The 22,133-nt window shown below is 39.0% G+C and overlaps 1 protein-coding gene across 4 annotated transcripts in view; it reads right to left on the minus strand.

Annotated features, from left to right (window-relative positions):
- ulk4 (unc-51 like kinase 4) overlaps nucleotides 1-22,133 on the minus strand; it is a 502,471-nt gene that overhangs the window by 389,409 nt on the left and 90,929 nt on the right. For all 4 annotated transcript variants that reach the window (XM_043719540.2, XM_043719541.2, XM_087978491.1 and 1 more), the window contains one exon: nucleotides 15,018-15,096. In XM_043719540.2, coding sequence (XP_043575475.2) covers nucleotides 15,018-15,096 — 79 coding nt within the window. The remainder of the gene's footprint in view (nucleotides 1-15,017; nucleotides 15,097-22,133) is intronic.

The raw sequence follows: 22,133 nt of genomic DNA on the forward strand, positions 1-22,133 counted from the left end.
CGTAATTGAATTGCCTCTGGAAATCTGGTACACACATCCATTATGGTTAGCAAGTACTGGTTCCCACTTCTAGTTTTCAGAAGGGGACCTACACAATCAATCAAAACCCATGTGAAAGGTTCTTCGAATGCAGGAATTGGCAACAAAGGTGCTGGTTTTATTACTGCCTGTGGCTTGGCATGTCTAATACATATGGTAAAAGGTAACCACATCCTTGTGCATTCGAAGCCAATAGAAATGCTTTTGTACCTTAGCCCGAGTCTTCCTTACATCTAAGTGACCTCCTACTGGTAATTCATGTGCTACTCATAATACTTCCTGTCTGTATGCTACCGGCAACACAATCTAGTCTATTTCAACCCATTTCTCGTCTGCACTAACTTGCTGTGGTCTTCAAATTCTACCTTTAAGATAAGAACCCTCAGAAAAGGAATCAGAATGTATTCCCGAGTATGCATATAGATAGACCTTATATTGTCCCGTCTTTCTGTTGTAAGTTTACTAGCCTTTCAGGACTAAACACTTCTGCTTGACTGTTCAGGTTTTTCCTGCACCATTGCATCAAACAGAGTGTCCGCTAACCGAACCTCAACTCCTTCATTTTTCTCTTTTGCTTTTGCTTCTTGCTGTGATTAATTATAGTGGAATCTTGTTACTACACAGTCTGGAAAGGCTCCAGGGCTTTTTTTTCACTCCTCAGTTTCCTGGTCTTCCTTTGGCTTCTCCACAACAGGAGGTGTCACTCCCATCTTGGATCCTGCTAAACCAGTGTCAAGAGCAAACTGTATTCCTGCAACTGACACTCTGTCAATCAATCCCACTGTTATTTCCCCAGTCTTGAATTGGCACTCCAACATAATCTTATACAAGGGAACGCTAAATTTCTGTCCATCTATTCCACAAATTACCACTCTCTCAGGTAACAGATCAGAAAGAGTGCAAATACATTCATCTCTTACTATTACAGACAGATTAGATCCTGTATCTCTCAAAATTATAACTTTTTCCCTTCTCCTCCTGTTCTTCCTGAGTGAACTTTACCCACAGAGGTAAAATCTTTAAAGAGATCAGGCACTAACTCAATACCCAGCCCCTGCCTAAGCTGTGCACTCTCCTGCTGCAACTGTACTTTTCTTGGGGTTTCCTTTACTACTTTCCCTAATGCCACTGGCTTAGCTTCTTTTATCACATCTTTTCCCACAGTGTCTTCAACGACTAGCACTGTGACTTTATGTGTCCCATCTTCTGGAAGTGAAAACATCTTTTCACAGTGCCCTTCTAAAACCACCAGCACTGTAATTTCTTGTGTCCAACTCCATTACAGTGAAAATACCTGAGACCTTTCACCTCCTTTTCACCCGTGGTAAACTATTACTATTGTGCTGGATTCTTTGTTTTGTAATTAGAATCTCCCCTTCTCCCAATTTCTATTTCTCACAGGATGAAATTCTTGCCGGAAACTAAATTTTGCCTTATTCACCAATACATACTCATCTGCCATCTCTGCCACTCTTCTCACTTCCTGAACTTTCTGTTCATCCACATGAATTCTTATCATTTCTGGAATTGAGTTTTTAAACACTTCCAGCAGAATAGTCTCTCTTAAAAATAGATAAGATCTATGAGGCTTTAAGGCCTGCACCCATCTATCAAAATGACCATATTTAATTCTTTTGAACTCAATGGAAGTCTGACCTGGTTCTTTTTGTTTCTGTCTATACGCTTCTGGTACCAATTCATAAGCACTCAAAATAGCCTGTTTTACATCTGCATAATCTCTTGACCACTCATCTGACAGTGCTGCAAATACCTCATTAGCTCTGCCTACAGCTTAGTCTGAACTAGCATTACCAGCAAGTTCTCTGATCACTCCTGCTTAGCCAATCTTTTAAATGAAATAAAGGAGGCTTCGGCATCTTTCTCCTCAAAATGTGGCAATGTTTTTACATATTTGTATACATCACTACCTTCTCTCTGTTAACTTTCCATCCTGTTAACTTGACTTTCCTGACTAATTCACAATTTCTGAAGTTCAAATTCACTCTCACTTTCTCTTTCTTCTTTCTCTCTCTTTGCTCAGCTAAAAACCTTCTCTCTTTTTTCCCCCTCCCTTCTCTCATGCCTCTCCTTTCCTTTATCTTATAACACAATTTGCCTCAATTGTAATTTAAGTTTTTCTAACTCTACTGCACTTGTCCATTTCTCTGATACAACTAAGTGCTTGAACAACTCCATTACAATTTCAGCATTCCTTTAGTCCCTGGTTAAACCCAATTCTAACCTATTTGCTAAGTCTAAAGGTATGTGCTTCCTCTGTCTTTGTAAACTTTCTTGGCAAATCTGAAAAGCATCTTCAAACCCTGGAACCTCTATAGCAATCTTAAGGGCTGTTTCTCTCACTTTTAATTTAACCAATGACAAGTAACTGAAATTAAACAAATTCTCTTACCCAAGTTTTATTTAAAGATCTAGAACATTAATCGGCAAGTGTTTAAGTGTTGCTGGGATCTTTCATAGCCCAAATCTGTTCAAATTTCAGACTGGACCTATCTAAACCTGTCCAAATCTCGGATCCAAGCCCCCAAACTATTATGACACCACAATTAGAGTGGTGTTGGAAAAGCACAGCAGGTCAGGCAGCCTCCAAGCAGCAGGAAAATCAATGTTTCGGACAAAAGGCCTTCATCAGGAATTAGCATCTGCAGTACCTACTTCTGCCTATTACGATATTGCGGTGAACCCCTCTGTTAATTAAACTAAGCACCCAGAAAGCTCACCTCGCCTCATCATGTTAAAATATGAGGGACAGAGAACTCCCAAATTCCACTATTTAAAGAAAATAATATTAATTTATTCTTTAATTCTAAAAGTGAACATGAAACAACAACTATTCACAATTCTAAGCCCCCCTTTGTCTTAACTGCTTATTACCTGCCTCCAACTCTATAACAATATAGTATTCCAATAAAACATTTATGAAAATTACATAACTTAATTTCAAAACCATACAGCGGCTGTCATCTCCTGTGTCTTTCTACTTCCAGCTGAAGATCTCCCTCGGTCGTCATCTTTCTTTTACAGCGAACATGTTTCATATGAAAAGTTATCTTTGATAGAGAGTGTTTCAATCTTTTGGGTCTCTCTCTCTCTCCATGGCAATTACTCTCATAATTTTCAAAATGCCTGCTTTTTTTATTTCCCCAACATCAGGTCATCTCATTGGTTCAATGCTGGCAAAACAATAAATTCAAACTCGATTGGGTTTTTGAATCCTGGGGCATAATTTAAACTGATTGGTTACATTTGAATTGTTGTCAAAACAGCAGCCAACTCAGGTATCCATTTCACAGCCAAATGTTATATATTTCAATGTTCTAGTACACTCTGTTGTTATCTAGTCATATGACACAGGTGCTTATAAGCTGTCAGGGCAGAACTGCAATCATTCTCTCAAAGTTATAGTACATGCCTTCAACCTCATAACACCCTCCAGTGCCAACCTGCTTAATTACTTCCTCTTTTCACCATCTCTGGGGAAGACAAATCACACCTTCCATTCTGATGGGCTACATCCTAAATTACATCAAGTCCAACACATGGACAACTAAGCTGCAGTTGACCAACATAGGCTGCAGTTCCACGGCCCATCAACTTAAAATATTATATCCTATGAAAGCCTCATTCCTCCTAATTTCTACAATGTTTTCCAACCCGACAATATTACATATCAGAACTCTACATTCCTTAGTCTCTTTTCTTTCTCCACCATCCCCCAAACCTCCCGTCAGCTCATCAATGGCCACCATGCTTTCAGAAATCCAGAGCCTATAGTCTGAAAATTCATCACAAGACGTCTCCTCCCTCTTCCCTAAGGACACACCATTTCAACTAAGTTTTGAACCACTGCTCTAATTCACTCATTTTGTGGTTCAGCAATGTTGTTGGTTAAGTACACTTCATAGAGGTTAATTGAGACAATTTTTCCATGGTGAAGGCATCAACTGTTGTGTCTTTGTGGAAACACTGAAGAAGTGTCACCTTCATGAAAATGTGGAAAGAAAAATATATTTAAAAATTAAGTTAAACATCTGACTTCGTTGTACTACTTGTGAGATGAAGGATATATAATTTGAAAATATTGATATTGTTTTTGAAAACTGAATTTCAAATAGAGGCTGACAGATGTTAGTTACTTTTGAAAAGGGTTTTCTTTTAAAACAAGGCAGAGTGCACTTCCTGAATAATGATTTAAATCAAACATCTTGTCGTAAAGCAGATGTCTGTGGATTCTCGTGGTGATAACGGAAAGACGTTTATACAGTTCGGTTTAAACCAATTAGAGCAAATATCAAGGCCATTAGCTTTGTTTTCTGTTGAGAAGAATCTAAGGTGAGCAAATTTTCTTACAAAAAATTCAATTCAGAAGACATCAGTATTGAGTTTAGAAGCAAAACAAGTTTCTCTCATGGAAGGAGGATTCAGAGCAGTTCAAGGAAAAAGGCAGCTCAGCAAAAGGATTTTGTCTTGCAACTTTCAATCTAAGAGTTTGTTAGGAATCTGCAGTTACTAAAGTAACACAGTTTAGGCCCCCGAATTTCTGAGAAGTTCATTTTGGCAGATTTGGAAAGGACTCATACTCCACAGAAAATAAACTGTCAGGAGTTAGTTATGTATAACTGAAAGCGTTGAAGTAGTCGTGATATTTCTCTAAAGTCTCCATAAAAAATTGTGCTCGGAAACAGGTTAAAACTTTAATGTCTGTTTTAAGATCATTCTATCATTTAGGTTTAGATAACTTGGTTTGTTTTCTTACTTTTTCTTTGACATAATAACTTTTTTTCTGTTCTAACGAAAATCTATCCATACAGCTTCTTGTGAATATGTATCTCAGAAATTAACCGTCACATATACTAACTAAACTAAAAGCAAAAAAATTCAAATCAGATTTCATTCTGGAATCTGACTTGTCCAGTATTACAATCAGCTGAGACCATAATACTTGTCCTGCTCTTTGATATAGATTAAAAACTCTAATTTTACTTTGTGTAAAATATTCTTTTATATATATATTTATAAAAATAAGCCTGTCTCGGATACACATGTGCATAATTTAACAAATATAAATAAAAGATGATTGTTAGAAAAATGCATGAAAAGACTTGCCAGCAGCCTTCTCAAACTGTCAATCAAAATAAAATTGGTGCATCCATTTTGGGTTAGCTACATATTGTTCAATATGTGACTCCGTGCAAAAGTGAACCTAGTCTCTCAAGGTACCTGTCATTTTGTTTCATATTGATAATGTAACTTGTAGAATAGTAGAAAGCAGTAAGTTCAGCAACAAGGGGTTGATTTAATTGCCTTTTTTCCCTCCCAGATCACATTCGAATAGATGCTAATGAAATGCAGGAATTAATCTACTCTTGCATTCTTGCAACTACCTTGGATACTACGTAGGTCAAATTATCTTCTTAAAATGGTAAAATACCACTGTTCCAGAACCACTTCTACGTAGGAATGAAATCCAACAGAGCCTGGTAATCATCTAATGCTCCAAAAAGTTTAGCTGCTGCAGCATAATCAATTTTTCTTTTGCATTTTTGAGAATTAGTGTAGTGTCATGACAATTATTTCAATGCCGTCCTTCATTTGCTTAATTTTATTTGCATAGATTCTACCACACTTGAGAACATACCTCAAAGTTTTAGCAATACATCAGAGAGTTGGCACAATAATTTCTTTGAAGCAACCCAAAGCAAATTTTTCCATTCCTGGTTTTGGAAATAGCATTAATTCAGATAAATTAGTGCTTTGAAAATTGAATGCAATACAAAATTTGTTGCAATATATAGTAAGGATTTATCCCTGTTAAAATTATTGCTTTGCTCACCTGCATTGAGCTACTTTGCCACACTATGTCTACATTTGAGAATAGACTGACAATGAAATTGTGATGTAAATATTCAACTCTCTTGTAATTTAATGTGGATATTAGTCTTTATTCAGAAATGGGTGAACATTTATGATAATGAGGACTAAAGAAGCTTACACAAATGCATCGAAGACTGTCAATATCTCTCACCATAATTTTCAGTCTTAAGCTGTTTTTAAAAAATTGACTTCTGGAGCTAATTAATCACAGGACACTCATGAAAGGAGAAATAAGTTGGAATGTTGCTCCAAAATAATTTAGGTATCCAATGCCTTACCTTTATCAGGATATTTACAGCTCGGTGAGAATAGAAGATTCCTTGATTTTTTTTTGGAATCTTTAAGTGAATGGCTTCAAAGCCAAGATTAGCTTTGGGCAATTGTAGATTTTTAATTTGGATCCATTTTATGTTGATTGTTGATTTGTGATGCTCCACTCTCTGGGATGACATTTGAGGCAGTCTGGATTGTTCAATTTGAAATGGCCTACTGGGAATCTTTGACACTTTCAAAAATCAATATTGTAATCGACGATGCATGCTAAACATAAAACCCTTAATCAATTAAGTTAGCTATGCCTTGGGTATCAGAAATGTAACATTTTATGAACAGAGTTCACATTTCAGATAGTTACACCGGGCCTTAATTAAAAGATGTAAAAGCGTAGATCCGTGACAGCTTTAAACACAATTACAATGCTCAACGTATCTAATCTATTATGATTTGGAGATGCCGGTGTTGGACTGAGGTGTACAAAGTTAAAAATCACACAACACCAGGTTATAGTCCAACAGGTTTAATTGGAAGCACACTAGCTTTCGGAGCGCCGCTCCTTCACCTGATAAACTGGTGTTGTGTGATTTTTAACTTTATCTAATCTGTTAGTAAGCTTAAATACTTTACCTGAGTGTTCTAGCATTTAGAGAGAAAAATCCAGACTTTTCAACTACTCATCACACGTCGGATTGCCTTTCCACATTGCTCTTGATACCTGGATATTTTGTCATAACATAGCATCAGAATTGCAGACTGTTCACTATCCCTGTAACCCTGCATTTCCCATGACGAATCCGCTCAGACTGCATATCCCTGGACACTATAGGCAAGTTAACATGGCCAATCCACTTTACATGCAGATCTTGAGATTGGGAATGTGGAAGGAAACCAGAGCACTGGGAGGAAACCCATACAGACAGTTGCCTGAGGCTGGTGTCAAACCCAGGTCCCATGGCACCATGAGGCAGCAATGCGAAACACTGAGCCATCATGCCACTTCTATTCAACACTATTTGGATCTCTGAGTAGCCAGTTTGCTTTGCCCTCATCTCTCCCATTTTGGTAGCATCTGTAAACACCAACAGCCTTTTATCACTAGTTCCAAGTTATTTATGTACACGGTAAAGACCAATAACCTTTGCACTGATCCTCTAGAACCCTGTTAGTAATTTCTTGTTTTGTCATTGCACCCAGGTTGCAATCACTGTAGGCTGTACCAGAGACAGCAGATATATATAATCCAGCTCAATTGCTTCCCTGTATTCCATATTTTCTGACCTGTGTGGCATAATAGTAAATATATTGTTGAATTATTGTAGAACATATGTGCCAACAAGGCTCACCATTGCATTAAAGAACCCCAGAGGTCTCCAAAATAAAGGCTGAAAATGTGTTGCTAGAAAAGCGCAGCAGGTCAGGCAGCATCCAAGGAACAGGAGAATCGACCTTTCGGGCATAAGTCCTTCTTCAGGAAACGTCGATTCTCCTGTTCCTTGGATGCTGCCTGACCTGCTGCGCTTTTCCAGCAACACATTTTCAGCTCTGATCTCCAGCATCTGCAGTCCTCACTTTCTCCCCGTCTTCAAAATGAAGTAAAGTTCTGATGGAACAGACACACAGAATGTATCTTTTTTGGGAAAGTGCATAACTTGAAGCCATTAATACAGAACGATCACCAAGAAATCCAATATGGAATTCAGAAGAAGTTTCTTTACTCAGGGTGGTAAAAAGTGAAATTTGCCAACATTCGGAGTAATTCAAGTGCAGAGTATGGACACATTTAAAGGGAAGCTCGACAAGCATGAGAGAAAAGGGAATATATGAATTCTGATGGTTGATTTAAATGAGGAAAGATTGGGGGAGACGCAAAGTGGAACATAAATACTGACAAAGATAGATTGGGCCATATTGCCTGTTCAGGCTGTGCATCCTATGCAATCCCACATAATTGGTTAAGTTAGATCTTCTATGAATCCACACTGACTTACATTTACTCCATCATATCATTCATTTATCAGGTATTATCTTGAATTAATGGCTACACTTTGCTCTCAACTATCTCTGCTGGTTGTGGGATCTTGCTATGTGTACATTTACAGCCATGTACCTTACATCAATAAACACACGTCATAAGTACCAGATGTCCTGAGGTTGCAAAGGTTCTTATATGTTCAAGCTCTTTCACTTTTCTTACATTTTCTCCTTTTTTCATGTCACCCAACAGAGAAAATGCCTCCCCACTGCCATTTGGAAATAAATGCCAACCTTGCCAGTGATATCCACATTTCAACAATCAATAAATAAGAACATATTATCCAGAGCAGATTTTAGGCTCATTGGTTTGCAATTTTCTGCACTGTCCTTGTGGTCATTTTTACAGATTGATATTATCACAGCCACATTCTAATCCTGGGGCAATTTATTTTTTCAAATGATATGCCAAACTGATATGGATGTGGCCAATCTTGAAAGCCACTTAAACACTGCTTCATGAACACCATCAAACTAGGTGTTTTGATCATCTTCAGTTTATTCAGTTCATCAATATCCTCTTCATCTGAAACTGAAATAACGACACTGAGGCTGGTATCCTCTCAGCAAGTCACCCCTTTATTTGCTTTGGAAAGTCCTTGACATTGATTCAGCTCCCTCAGAGCCAGCTCCCAGAGTGACAAGATGATTGACACTCTTGTGTTTAATTGATCAGACAGAGGTCCCTGATTGGACCACACTACCAGCACCAGGCAGGGAACTCATAGTCAATGAGATCCACCTGGCTGACCTTGTTGCAACCATAACATCCCTCCCCCTGAACCCAATGATGTAGGCCAGTTTTTTTGTAGTTCCTCCTGGGGTGTTTTAGCATCAGGTCAGGTTCTTTAGACTCAGCCTAGAGTACAGGCAGCATGAAATGCTCAGTAGCTCGCCTCTTGCACCTGGACAATCTCAGAAGAAATTTATTCTCAGGTGACAACATCTGCCGCGTCTATTTCAGATTCTGTGGTATCTTTGATGCTTGATGGAGAGGGAGATCCAGCGCAGGGAGAATCCACATCTTTCTGACTATTCGAGGAGTCAGGCATGTTTTGCTCTTGCCCTGTTTGTAAGTTTGCATCTTTCATATGGCCGACATATTTGTTCAGCACCATTGCATCTACTCAAACTTTATGCGTCACTGAACTGACCTTGTGTTGACTTCTTACTAAGCTGGGCCATTCCTGTAGTTCCTACTCCAAACTTCATCTCTTGAAATGAACTGTCTCTCTCGCTTAGCTGAATCTTGAGTCCGGCACTGGCGTTCTTGAAGCTGTTTCACTCTCCCCCTATGTCCGGGAAGATCAAATTTAACCTATTGTGGAGTCCTCTCCCCAAGAGCAACTCTGCTGGAACCATCCCTGTAGTTGCATGAGGAGTGATCCTGTAATCAAATAGAAACCCATACAGTTTGATTTTAGTGTAACTGCAGGCTGTTTCTTTAAATCTGCCCTCGAATTTTAAGCTGCTCTTTCTTCCAGACTATTGGATAATGGATGGTCTGACCTGTCCTTACATGACGAATACCACTTGACTGTAGGAAATACTCAAATATGCTGCTGGTAAACGATGGCCTGATATCTGCGACCAACATTTCTGGGAGCCCTTGTATTGCAATGGATGCATGCAGTCTTTTTCAGCTGGCATCCCAGTGTTTGACAAATGAACTCTATGTACACCCAGCCACTTTGAATGTGTGTCCACAATGACCAAAACGTTAAGCCCGTGAAGGGATCTGCGTAATTGATGTGTAACCAAGGCCGGAGTTTACCCAGTTATTCCCACAAATGTGGGGAAGCTGCTGGCTGAAATTTTTTTGTCCTTGTTGGCACGCTGGGCACTGCCCCATCAATGCAGATATGTCTGCATCCAACCCTGGTCACCAGACATAATTTGCCACCAACATTTTGGCAACCCCTGGATGACCCTGGTGGAGTTCAATCAGTATCTGGCAATGGTCTTTGCTTGTTTCCCATAATGGTATGCTGTCGTCTACTGTGAGCTGCTCTCCAAGTCCAAAAAGGCTTCTATTCTGGCTGTGACGGCCCTTTAGTTTCCCCCATCACCACCAATTGTTTCAGTTGTGCCAAGACCAGATCTTTCTGCATCCAAAGTACACTAATGTCAGCTGTGACTGGAGGTGTGTCCAGAAAATTTAAAACCACTGTGGACTTTTCCAGTGGTGTATCTGCCAGGGTGAGGTGGCTGAATGCATCTGCATTGGCTACTTGGCCTCCGGGACAGTGTTACAGCTTATGATTATATCTATTTAATATTGCTGCCCACCATTGGAGTTTTGGCAGCACTGTCTTGTCCTCTTTAATTATACCTAGCAGGGGTTTGTGGTCCGTTCTTATTACAAATTTATGTCCGTAAAAATATTAGTGGAACTTCCTGATTCCAAATATGACCACTAAACATTCCTTCTCTTTTTGGGTATATTTTCTCTCTGCATTAGCCAAAGTTCAGGATGCATGCACTATTGGGTGTACCTCTCCATTGGGCCCATCTATGAAGTAATATAAACCAATGCCATACAGGAAGGAATCACTTGTCTATATCAGATCTCGCTTCAGATCATTATGTGCCAACACCTTGAAGGATGATAGCTATTTCTTCACTTCGCTGAAAGCTATGGCTTGGCTATGTGACCATTTCCAAGGCTGAAACTTTTTTCAAGTTGATGCAAGGGTGTCAGGATGCAGGCCAGTTATGTATGTACTTTCCATAATAATTCACCAGCCGAAGGAAAGACCTCAAACCTTGCAAAAGGTTTTCCATCATCTGCTAAAAAATCGCACAGGCTGACAATACCACAAATGGTAGTCTCATGTACTGGTAAAAATCCTTATGGTTATTAATTATGGGAATGCCTGGCTCATGTCCAGCTTCGTGAAGGACAGATCACCTGCCAGGTTCACTTTTAAATCCTGGAGATCACAGCAGGTCAAACAGCATCCATGGAGAGACAGTAAACTAATGCTTTTGAGTCGAAACATCAGAATTGAAGTAAAGTGTGCATTTGCAGTAATTTGTTCATACCCGCATGTAAATCCTCTTTGGAAGGAATTGGGTATTCATTCAACTGTAAAAACTGATTTACTATTTGTTTAAAATCCCCGCAAAGGCGAACCGACCTATTGGACTTCACATTCAGTACAACTGCTGTTGTCCAACTTCTGCAATCTAGACTGGTTTGATAATGCCTTCACTTTTCAGCCTTCTGATTTCTGCCTCTACTTTTGCCCGTAAGGCAAATGGCATGGGGCAGGCCTTGCAGAATTGTGGAATTGTTTCCTGGTCAACACGCAAGGTGACCTTGATTCCCTTGATCGTCCCTACATCTTCCTGAAAACTTCTGGGTATTTAACTAGGACTTCACAGGCAGACATTTTCTAATCAAAAAAATGTTGAGCCCGTCCACATCAATCTTTCTCAACCAATTTCCACCAAAGCTTGGGCCAAGCCATTTACTACAATCATTCACAACCAAACTAACTACAACTCATAAGTTCCATCTTAAGCTTGTACAGGTTCTCAGCTAGACTAAGGGTTGGAGTCCAGAGTGAATTTTGTTCTGCAATCACTGAAATGACCACGGGGGTTTGACCTCCATTAGAACCAGGTGACCATTTAACCAGGTGTTTATCTTGATTGAGGAGAAAGTGAGGGCTTATGCCCGAAACGTCGATTCTCCTGTTCCCTGGATGCTGCCTGACCTGCTGCGCTGTTCCAGCAACACATTTTCAGCTTTATCTTGATTGAGTCTGATTTGGATATTGCTAAGCAATTCCAAACTAGATGGAGATGGACTTTCCAGGGTGTGCACTCTCCTAGATGCCGGTCTATGAGTTCTCTTACTCCATTTAGGTTTAGCGGGACACTTTTGATATCGAGTCCGCAAACTAGCAGCAACTAAGGAGGCTTGCTGACCCAGTTCCCGAAGAAAATTTTAACTATTTGGCCAAGGCTTGGCTTTGTCATGGCTGACCTCTGTTGTGAATATGTCCTGACAGCAGCTATGCAATTGTCTTCACTCAAGTGGTGTTCCCCAAGCTCAATCAGACTGGCGAGGATGCCCCCTTCCAACAGAATACCCTTCAACTCATTTGTTCCACTAGCCGCATCTTCCAATGATAAAGCCAGTTGTCGTGTCTGTTTGGAGTCCAGTTAGGCTTCAGCTAGTAAGTGTTTTTGAATGGTCATTCCAAAAGTTAAGAGGAGTAACAAACAATCCAGGTCTTTTTCAATATATAATTTCAGTTGCATCACGCTGTAAACTTTTGCTATAAATTGTGTCTTACAATCTTACACTCCATAACCACCTGATGAAGGAGCAGCGCTCCGAAAGCTAGTGCTTCCAAATAAACCTGTTGGATTACAACCTGATGCCGTGTGATGTTTAACATTGCACATGAAAGAATTGCTTAAGTGTACACTAGTCTTCTGGTATCTTTCTCCATATGAAGTGGAGTAAGTCCACCTTCCAAACAGAAAGTCTTTACAACAATAAGCAAAATGATAACCACACTACTTGCATAAGAATAATTTGTATTTTAGTATAACTGAGTATTTTAGTCCTCAGTTTGTTACAGAATTATTGAGATTGTATACAAGGATTATACACTTCATCAGGCAAAGGCTTTCCCTCTATGCCAACACTAATTCTGTTGTGAATATGCAAATATTTTATGAGGAGCACTGCTTGATAATCATCTCAATATGTTGTTAAGATCAAAGGCACAGAGGAATTTCACTGCTCAAGTGTTGCCAAGTTAAGACTGAACATATAAAGATGAGAACCAAAATTAGCGGTCAACTGTAAACTTTGACATCACCATCAGCTTACAGTCCACGATGAGCACAACAATAACTTACATTGATACAAGATTCTTAATGTGGATGACCCTAAATGGATACAGACTGGTCTGAAATTCACAAGCTTACACCTCCACAGAAGAGGGAGTGAAAGTTAGACCAATTAGTGTACTGAAAAATTTGGGGCTGTTTTAGTCTCATATTATTAAAGTTTACCAAAACTACATACACAAATGGTAGCATTTTAACTTCTGCATACATTTATCTAAATAATCATGAATCTCTGCTAAATGCAACCATTTTTTGAAAACAGATTTATACAACAACTTCCACTGTATCATATGGTTTATCCACATACTTTTATAATTGCTGAATAGGACTCAGTATTTGACTCTGTTGATTTATACATTCAATACATCAGTCTCTATTTCAAAAAAATCACATTTAACAAAACAAATTATTTGAAGAACTCTGCAGTTTCTCTTCAGTTAGTTAGGAAGCATAAGTGAGAAATTAAACATTATGGCCAAACCTCATCAAATGTTACAAATTTACACAGGTATTGATTTATGAAGCATGCTTAGGATCCTCCAAATTGTGATCACATTGGCTGTTCATTTAAATAAGTTTAGAGTGCACTCTATGGGAATATGTAAAAGTGTTTAAATTTCTAGGTCAAATGTAACAATTTTGGGATGATAGTTCAAATTATTTTAGTTTTAGAATTAATTATTTCAGAAAAGACTTTTATGCTTAAGCATTTGCAAAACAGAAAGATAAATGTACATCTTCCCAAAAACAATCTGAGATTTCCCATTTGTGAAATATTAGTTTCCCCTCCAGTTATGCCAATATTATGTGACTCTTGGTCTTGTTGCACTTATAATTTTGAGGCTGAAATGCAAACAAAGCATTATTGTTGTAAATTCAGGTAACTCCCCAAGGTAATCTTTTGCATGGAGGCTGATCTGTGTAAATAAACAGTAGGGGCTTCGACAGACATAACTCTAACAGTGGGCAAACAATTGAGAAGATTTGTGCACAGCGATGCTTTGGCATTAAACTGCATTAATCAGTTATGTGCAGATTTCGGCAGAAGAAAAATGATGCTAATTCACTTTTGCACCGTAATTACATCAAAAGATTCCAAGAAATTACAGGCTGCTGTGTTAACAACTGAGGATGTAACAGATATGCATATATTACTGTCATCCATACTCAGTGAAAGAGCCATTTCATCTGACAGCCTGTGGAACTGCAAAATATTAAATTACCAGTTGAGAAACATTAGCTTTTGGGTTAAATAAATGAAAGCTTCTTAAAAGAATCGAGCTCTTGGCAAACTGAAATGTCAATGCTGTGAATAATCACATTGCATACATTTGATAAATGAAGCATAAATGTCACCAGAAACATTATTTATTTTAAGGTATTACTTCCAATGTATTTGGCCTTTTACAACAGGAAATTACCATCCATCAACTCAGTCTGCATCAATATTCTCTCTCGTCCAGATAATACACATATCCCTCAATAGTTCTGAATTCTACATTTCTGCTTTGCAAATGCTGTTATCCAAATTGTTTAACTTGAATTATGTTTTCTGTTTAAAACAAGCTAGATGATTATCTATGTGGACGTAAAAATGAGATCAATAGGTCTAAACTTGCGCAAGAAGTATGCTGTCACAGGTAGATGCATAGTTGCTTAATGATGCTTATATAGAAGCACAATTTTTCTCCTAAACTACACTCCTGGATCTGCAGGGACATGTGAAGAACAATGTAAAACAAGTTGAGGATTGCAAATGTATAAAGCTGGAAAGTTGCAATCAATCCAATCACCTACTCCCAACTAAAAAGTGTGTCTTGCTAAGGCCTGAGATATGAAATTAAGTTCTATTAATTAGGAATTGATGTACACTTGCACCATCCTGCATTGAAAATAAACTCTCTTACTTCTGCGATTGGTACATCATCCTTCAGTTCAGTTGTGTGACATGCCAGTAAGCCAATCAGACGAATCATTTTGGCACGACTGAAAGCAAGAGAATGGGTGTTAATTTACGGAATTCAGAATGAAGTCATACCAGCAATATTGCCATTGCTCTGATACATCTACTTATAGCATTTTGATTTCTTATTTTCAACTGGACAATAACAACACCTCAAATAATTTTGATTTACTTGCATTGTTCATGCATTTAATTTACACAGAAAAGTCATGACATAAACTAAACATGTTCATTTTTTGAAGAATACCTTATAACTACACAAACTAATTTTGGACCATGAATCTTTAGCTGTGCTAATGACTGAGAGGAAGGTTTCATGCTGATCTTTTTGGTATCCATTTTATTTTTTGTCATTAAGTGCAGCTTTCAGCATACTAATCCTGGAATTATTTTTGCAGCTATTCAGGCCAACTTTCCTTGTTAAATTCCGAGATCCAAAATGGAATACAAGTTAAGAAAACATTCCTGGAGTTGTAGACTAATGACAGTAGTCACAAAACATAGTCCTACAAGTCTCAAAAAGTCTTGATGTTTACACTGTCCTGAGTCAAACATGACATTGTCAAACTATACATAATGCAGAGAAAATTGACAAAGTCATAGACCTTTCAACTGCAAATTATTACTGCCATCTTGTGGCTGATAAATTTTACATGTTTACAATTTAACTGAATGCTAGGTTACTCCAATTTTGACATTATTTGGTTGAGAAATTTCTAAGGTTTGACCTGAAACGCTTCAGAATAATTAAATTATCTGGCCACTGCCATGTGGAGATTTTTTTAAAAACTCCTTAAACAAAAATTAACTCATTTTCCTCAGCACTTCCACCTTGTCATTTTACTCAAGTTTCAAAAGCCTTCTCTACAATTTTGCTTCTGACAAACCTTTAAATGTCTGTCTTCTCTTTCTTCCTCATACTCAGTGTCCACAACCATGCGAAGTGCTCTGGACATCTCTATAAGTGAGGGGTGCACCAGAAATAGTAACTTAGCACTCATATTAAAAATAATCTCAAACTCCTACCAGCCGCATCACCTCAACAGAAAGTGACTAATTTGAATGACTGCATTCATTTGCAAATAGCTCCAAACTCCTTTCAACTCTGGGAAAATCTAGGTCAAAAATGTTCTACTCCTTTGCAGATTTTGAGTTCCTCAGAAAGATTACATCAAATATTCCTTTATTCAACTGGATAAGACATGGATGCATCCATAGTATTTTCTCAAAGCACTACTGTCAGTTCCCATTTCTATATGTTTGTTGCCTGTCATTCTTCAAAGCCTAGATATCCTTCCTACAAAAGTTGAGTCAGGCCAATGTACTTTGTACAAACTGTACGCCGCAAGATTCTTTTGTCCCTTGTCATTAAGAGTTAGTATAGAGTCAGAGATGTATAGCATGAAAACAGACCCTTCGGTCCAACCCGTCCATGCCAACCAGATATCCCAACCCAATCTAGTCCCACCTGCCAACACCCAGCCCATATCCCTCCAAACCCTTCCTATTCATATACCTATCCAAATGCCTCTTAAATGTTGCAATTATACCAGCCTCCACCACTTCCTCTGGCAGCTCATTCCATACACGTATCACGCTCTGTGTGAAAACGTTGATCTTTAGGTCTCTTTTATATCTTTCCCCTCTCACCCTAGACCTATGGCCTCTAATTCTGGACACCCCGACCACAGGGAAAAAATTTTGTCTTTTTATCTTATCCATGCCCATCATGCTTTTGTAAACCTCTATAAAGTCACCCCTCAACCTCCGATGCTCCAGAGAAAACGGCCCCAGCCTGTTCAGCCTCTCCCTATAGCTCAAATCCTACAACCCTGGTAACATCCTTGTAAATCTTTTCTGAACCCTTTCAAGTTTCACAACATCTTTCTGATAGGAAGGAGACCAGAATTGCACGCAATATTCCAATAGTGGCCTAACCAATGTCCTGTACAACCACAACATGACCTCCCAACTCCTGTACTCAATACTCTGACCAATAAAAGAAAGCATACCAAACGTCTTCTTCACTATCCTATCTACCAGCGACTCCATTTTCAAGGAGCTATGAATCTGCACTCCAAGGTCTCTTTGTTCAGCAACACTCCTTAGGACCTTACCATTAAGTGTATAAGTCCTGCTCAGATTGGCTTTCCCAAAATGCAGTACCTCTCATTTATCTAAATTAAACTCCATCTGCCTCTTCTCAGCCCACCGACCCATCTGGTCAAGATCCTGTTGTAATCAGAGGTAACCTTCTTTGCTGCCAACTACAGCTCCAATTTTGGTGTCATCTGCAAATTTACTAACTGTACCTCTTATGCTCACATCCAAATCATTTACATAAATAACAAAAAGTAGTGGACCCAGCACAGATCCTTGTGGCACTCCACTGGTCACAGGCCTCCAGTCTGAAAAACAACCCTCCACCACCACCCTCTGTCTTCTACTTTTGAGTCAGTTTTGTATCCAAATGGCTAGTTTTCCCTCTATTCCATGAGATCTAATCTTGCTAACCAGTCTCCCATGGGGAACTTTGACAAAAGCCTTACTGAAATCGATATGGATTACGTCCACCGCTCTGCTCTCATCAATCCTCTTTGTTATGACTTCATAAAACTCAATCAAGTTTGTGAGATGTGATTTCCCACGCACAAAGACATGTTGACTATCCCTATTCAGTTCTTGCTTTTCCAAATACATGTACATCCTGTCCCTCAGGATTCCCTCCAACAACCTGCCCACCACCGACGTCAGACTCACTGGTCTATAGTTCCCTGGCTTTTCCTTACAACCCTTCTTAAACAGTGGCACCACATTTGCCAATCTCCAGTCTTCTGGCACCTCACCATGACTATCGATGATACAAATATCTCAGCAAGAGACCCAGCAATCACTTCTCTAGCTTCCCACAGAGTTCTAGGGTACACCTAATCAGGTCCTTGGGATTTATCCACCTTTATGAGTTTCGAGACATCCAGCACTTCCTCCTCTGTAATATGAACATTTTGCAAGGTGTCACCATCTATTTCCCTACAGTCTATATCTTCCATATCCTTTTTGACAGTAAATACTGATGCAAAATACACATTTAGTATCTTCCCCATTTTCTGCGGCTCCATACAAAGCCCGTGCTGATCTTTGAGGGGCCCTATTCTCTCCATAGTTATCCTTTTGCCATTAATGCATTTGTAAAAATCCTTTGGATTCTCCTTAATTCTATTTGCCAAGCTATCCCATGTCCACTTTTTGCCCTCCTGATTTCCCTCTTAAGCATACTCCTACTGCCTTTATACTCTTCTAAGGATTCACACGATCTATCCTATCTATACTTTACATATGCTTCCTTCTTTTTCTTAACCAAAACCTCAATTTCTTTCGACATCCAGCATTCCCTATACCTTTCAGCCTTTCGTTTTACCCGAACAGGAATATACTTTCTCTGGATTCTCGTTATCTCATTCCTGAAGGTTTCCCATTTTCCAGCCATCCCTTTACCTGTGAACATCTGCCCCCAATCAGCTTTTGAAAGTTCTTGCCTAATACCATTAAAATTAGCCTTTCTCCAATTTAGAACTTCAACTTTTAGATCTGGTCTATCCTTTTCCATCACGATTTTAAATCTAATGGAATTATGGTTGCTGGTCCCAAAGTGCTCCCCCATTGACACCTCAGTCACCTGCCCTGCCTTATTTCCCAAGAGTAGGTCAAGTTTTGCACCTTCTCTGGTAGGTACATCCACATACAGAATCAGAAAATTTTCTTGTACACACTTAACAAATTCTTCTCCATCTAAACCCTTAACACTATGGCAGGCTCAATCTATGTTTGGAAAGTTAAAATCCTCTACCATAACCACCCTATTATTCTTACAAATAGCTGAGATCGCCTTACAAGTTTGTTTCTCAATTTCCCTCTGACTATTTGTGGGTCTATAATACAATCCCAATAAGATGTTGAAGGGTGTATTCTGTTAAAATCCTTCTGTTAAAATCTTGTGACATTTACTGTGTAAAATTTACTCACTTATGCTGTTCTCTGACATATTTTCTTCTTGAGAGCTTAAAAATGTGTTGCTGGAAAAGCACAGGTCAGGCAGCATCAAAGGAGTAGGAGAATCGACGTTTCGGGCATAAGCCCTTCTTCAGGAATCCTGAAAAAACGCTTAGGCCAAAACGTCGACTCTCCTACTCCTTTGATGCTGCCTGACCTGCTGCGCTTTTCCAGCAAAACATTTTTAAGCTCTGACCTCCAGCATCTGCAGTCCTCACTTTCTCCTAGTTGATATTTTCTTCTTCAGCTTTACATTTTCCCACATTATCCAACATTTCTGACTCATAACTCCCTGAAGTCACTTCACATGTTCCCTATTCCTGAAAATTTGCTATCATTGAGTACTTTTTAACTGTTCCTCCCTCCAATCATTTAAATACATTAAAAAATATTGACAGTCCACTCACCCCAGGAGGTAAGTGAATGGAGTTATGGTGCTTGGGGGCGGGATCAGGCTCTCCACCACCCCCAGCTGCATAAAACGGGAAACAGGGAGTGTAATGGGCTATGTACCACACTTTACAAGCCACATCACCTTCAAAATTCACATTTGGTTTTGTTCCTCGCTTTTGCCATTGTAGAACAAATTTTCAGCTCCCCTCAACTACCAATAGCTTCTCATGTTTACCATTTCTTCACTAAATGATGATGCAGCTACTCTACTTGTAGGTTTCGTGACCATCTGATTTACTTGGCATTCTGCAATAACTTGTAGAAATAGACAAGTTACTAATTCTGTTTGTCCAAGTATGAAATGCAAAATGAAATCCCCATCACAATTTCATTAACACATCTCCTAGATCTGAAAATAACTAGCAGCACATGTAATCTTTGCTGACTTACTGGTCTATAACAGACTCAGTTAATCATCGTTTCTTTTTTCCTCTATTATTTCATCTAACTCAAAAAGTTTGCAACTCTGCTGAAAGAAAATTATTCATGGTCAAATGACTTGCTGACAATGTTCATTTCGATTATTATTCAAACACATCCTCTAGAATGCAAAACCATCGCATGCAGATACTTCTAGCGGAAGTTTTTTTGAAACGGAAAATTCATAGACAATAACCAGAATTAAAACATAAGACATGGGAGAAGTTAGGCCATTCAGCCCATCAAGTCTGCTCAGCCATTCAATCATGGCTGGTAAGTTTCTCAACCTCATTCTCCCACCTTCTCCTGGTAACCTTTGATTCCCTTAACAATCAAGAACCTGTCTATCTCTTCTTAAATATACTCAATAACTTGGCCTCCACAGCTTTCTGTGGTAATGAATTCCAAAGATTCACCACTCTCTGGCTGAAGAAGTTTCTCCTCATCTCCGTTCTTCAGGGTCTTCGCTTTACTCTAAAGCTTTGCATTCGGGTCCTAGTCTCTCCTACCAATGGAAACATCTTCACAAGGTCCATTCTATCGAGGCCTTTCAGTTATCTGCAAGTTTCAATTAGATTCCCCCCTCATCCTTCTAAACTCCACTGAGTATAGACCCAGAGTCCTCAAATGTTCCTCATTTGTTAAGCCTTTCATTGCTGGGATCATTCTCTTGAACCTCCTCTGGAACCGTTCCAGGGCCAATATATCCTCCCTGAGATATGGGGCCAAACATTGCTTACTATATTCTAAATGTGATCTGATCTCAGCCTTATAAAGCTTCAGAAGTATATGCCTTCTTTTATGTTCTAGTACTCTCAAAATAAATGTCAACTTTGTATTAGCCTTCCTAACTACCGATTCAACCTGGAAGTTAAACTTTAGAGAATCATGGACTAAGACTTCCAGGTCCCTTTACACTTCAGATTTCAGAATTTTCTTCCTATTTAGAAAATAGTCCATGCCTCTATTCCTCCTACCAAAGGGCATAACCTCACACTGGCTCATGTTCTATTCCATCTGCAACTTCTTTGCTCACGTTCCTAACCTGTCTAAATCCTTCTGCAGCCTTCCCACCCCCTCAATACTACCTGTCCGTCCACCTAGCTTTGTTCTTCAATTAGACAATCATAAAGACAAGCCTTACCGTGGGATAAACTTAGTGTTATGGAAACAAAGTAAAATAATTTTTAACATGTTTCAAGTTGTTACTTCTAAGCCCACAGAATTAATTTTTGCAAAGGGTCAAATTATAAATTTAGCTAATATGGTAGTTGCTTTTCTTATGTTAATTAAAGAGTTGTCTACTTCTGAACTTTGGTTGTTGGTACACTAATATTTGTTATTGGTGCATTGATTGTTGTGTCAACTTATGAACTTCAAATAATATGGGAAAATAACTAACTGAAATTTCCTGAATCCTGCAAAGCACAACAAGTGTGAGAAACATTACAAGAAAAACTGCTTGAAAAGGTTAACATTTACAGAAATCATTGCTGATAAAATAGTATTTATATTATTCTTTAATTTGGTCATTTTGTAAGTAACTCCACTCCTACGCAGATATCATTTTTGAAAAATTTATTTTCCAGGCATGGATAGAGGATTGATTGGCTGACTGACGGCAGAGAGTCAGGATAAAGGTGTCTTTTTCATGATGGCAGTCAGTGACTAGTGGAGTTCCGCAAGGGTCCGTGTTGGGACCACAACTAATCTGGACGAAGGAACTGAGGGAATATTTGCTATGTTTGCAGATGACATAAAAATAGGTGGACAGACAGGGGCTGTTGAAGAAGCGGAGTGGCTGCAGAAGGAGTTGTACAGACCTGGAAAGTGAGCAAAGAAGTGGCTGATAGACTACATCCATTGTGCAACAGTGTGAGGTTATGCACTTTGATTGGAAGAAGAGGTGAAGACTATATTCTGAATGCTAAAAGGCTTTGAAAATCTGAAGTACAAAATGACTTGGGAGTCCTCATTCAGGACACTGTTAAGGTTAACATGCACATTCAGCTGGCAGTTAGGAAGGCAAATACAACATAGAAACATAGAAAACAGGAGCACAAGTAGGCCATTCGGCACTTCAAGGCTACTCCGCCATTCAATACAATCATGGCTGGTCATCCAACTCAGTGCCCTT

This window comes from Chiloscyllium plagiosum, unplaced genomic scaffold, assembly GCF_037043375.1.
Source record: "Chiloscyllium plagiosum isolate Xiang-an unplaced genomic scaffold, Cpla_swu_hap1 HiC_scaffold_34, whole genome shotgun sequence".
NCBI classification, from domain to species: domain Eukaryota; kingdom Metazoa; phylum Chordata; class Chondrichthyes; order Orectolobiformes; family Hemiscylliidae; genus Chiloscyllium; species Chiloscyllium plagiosum.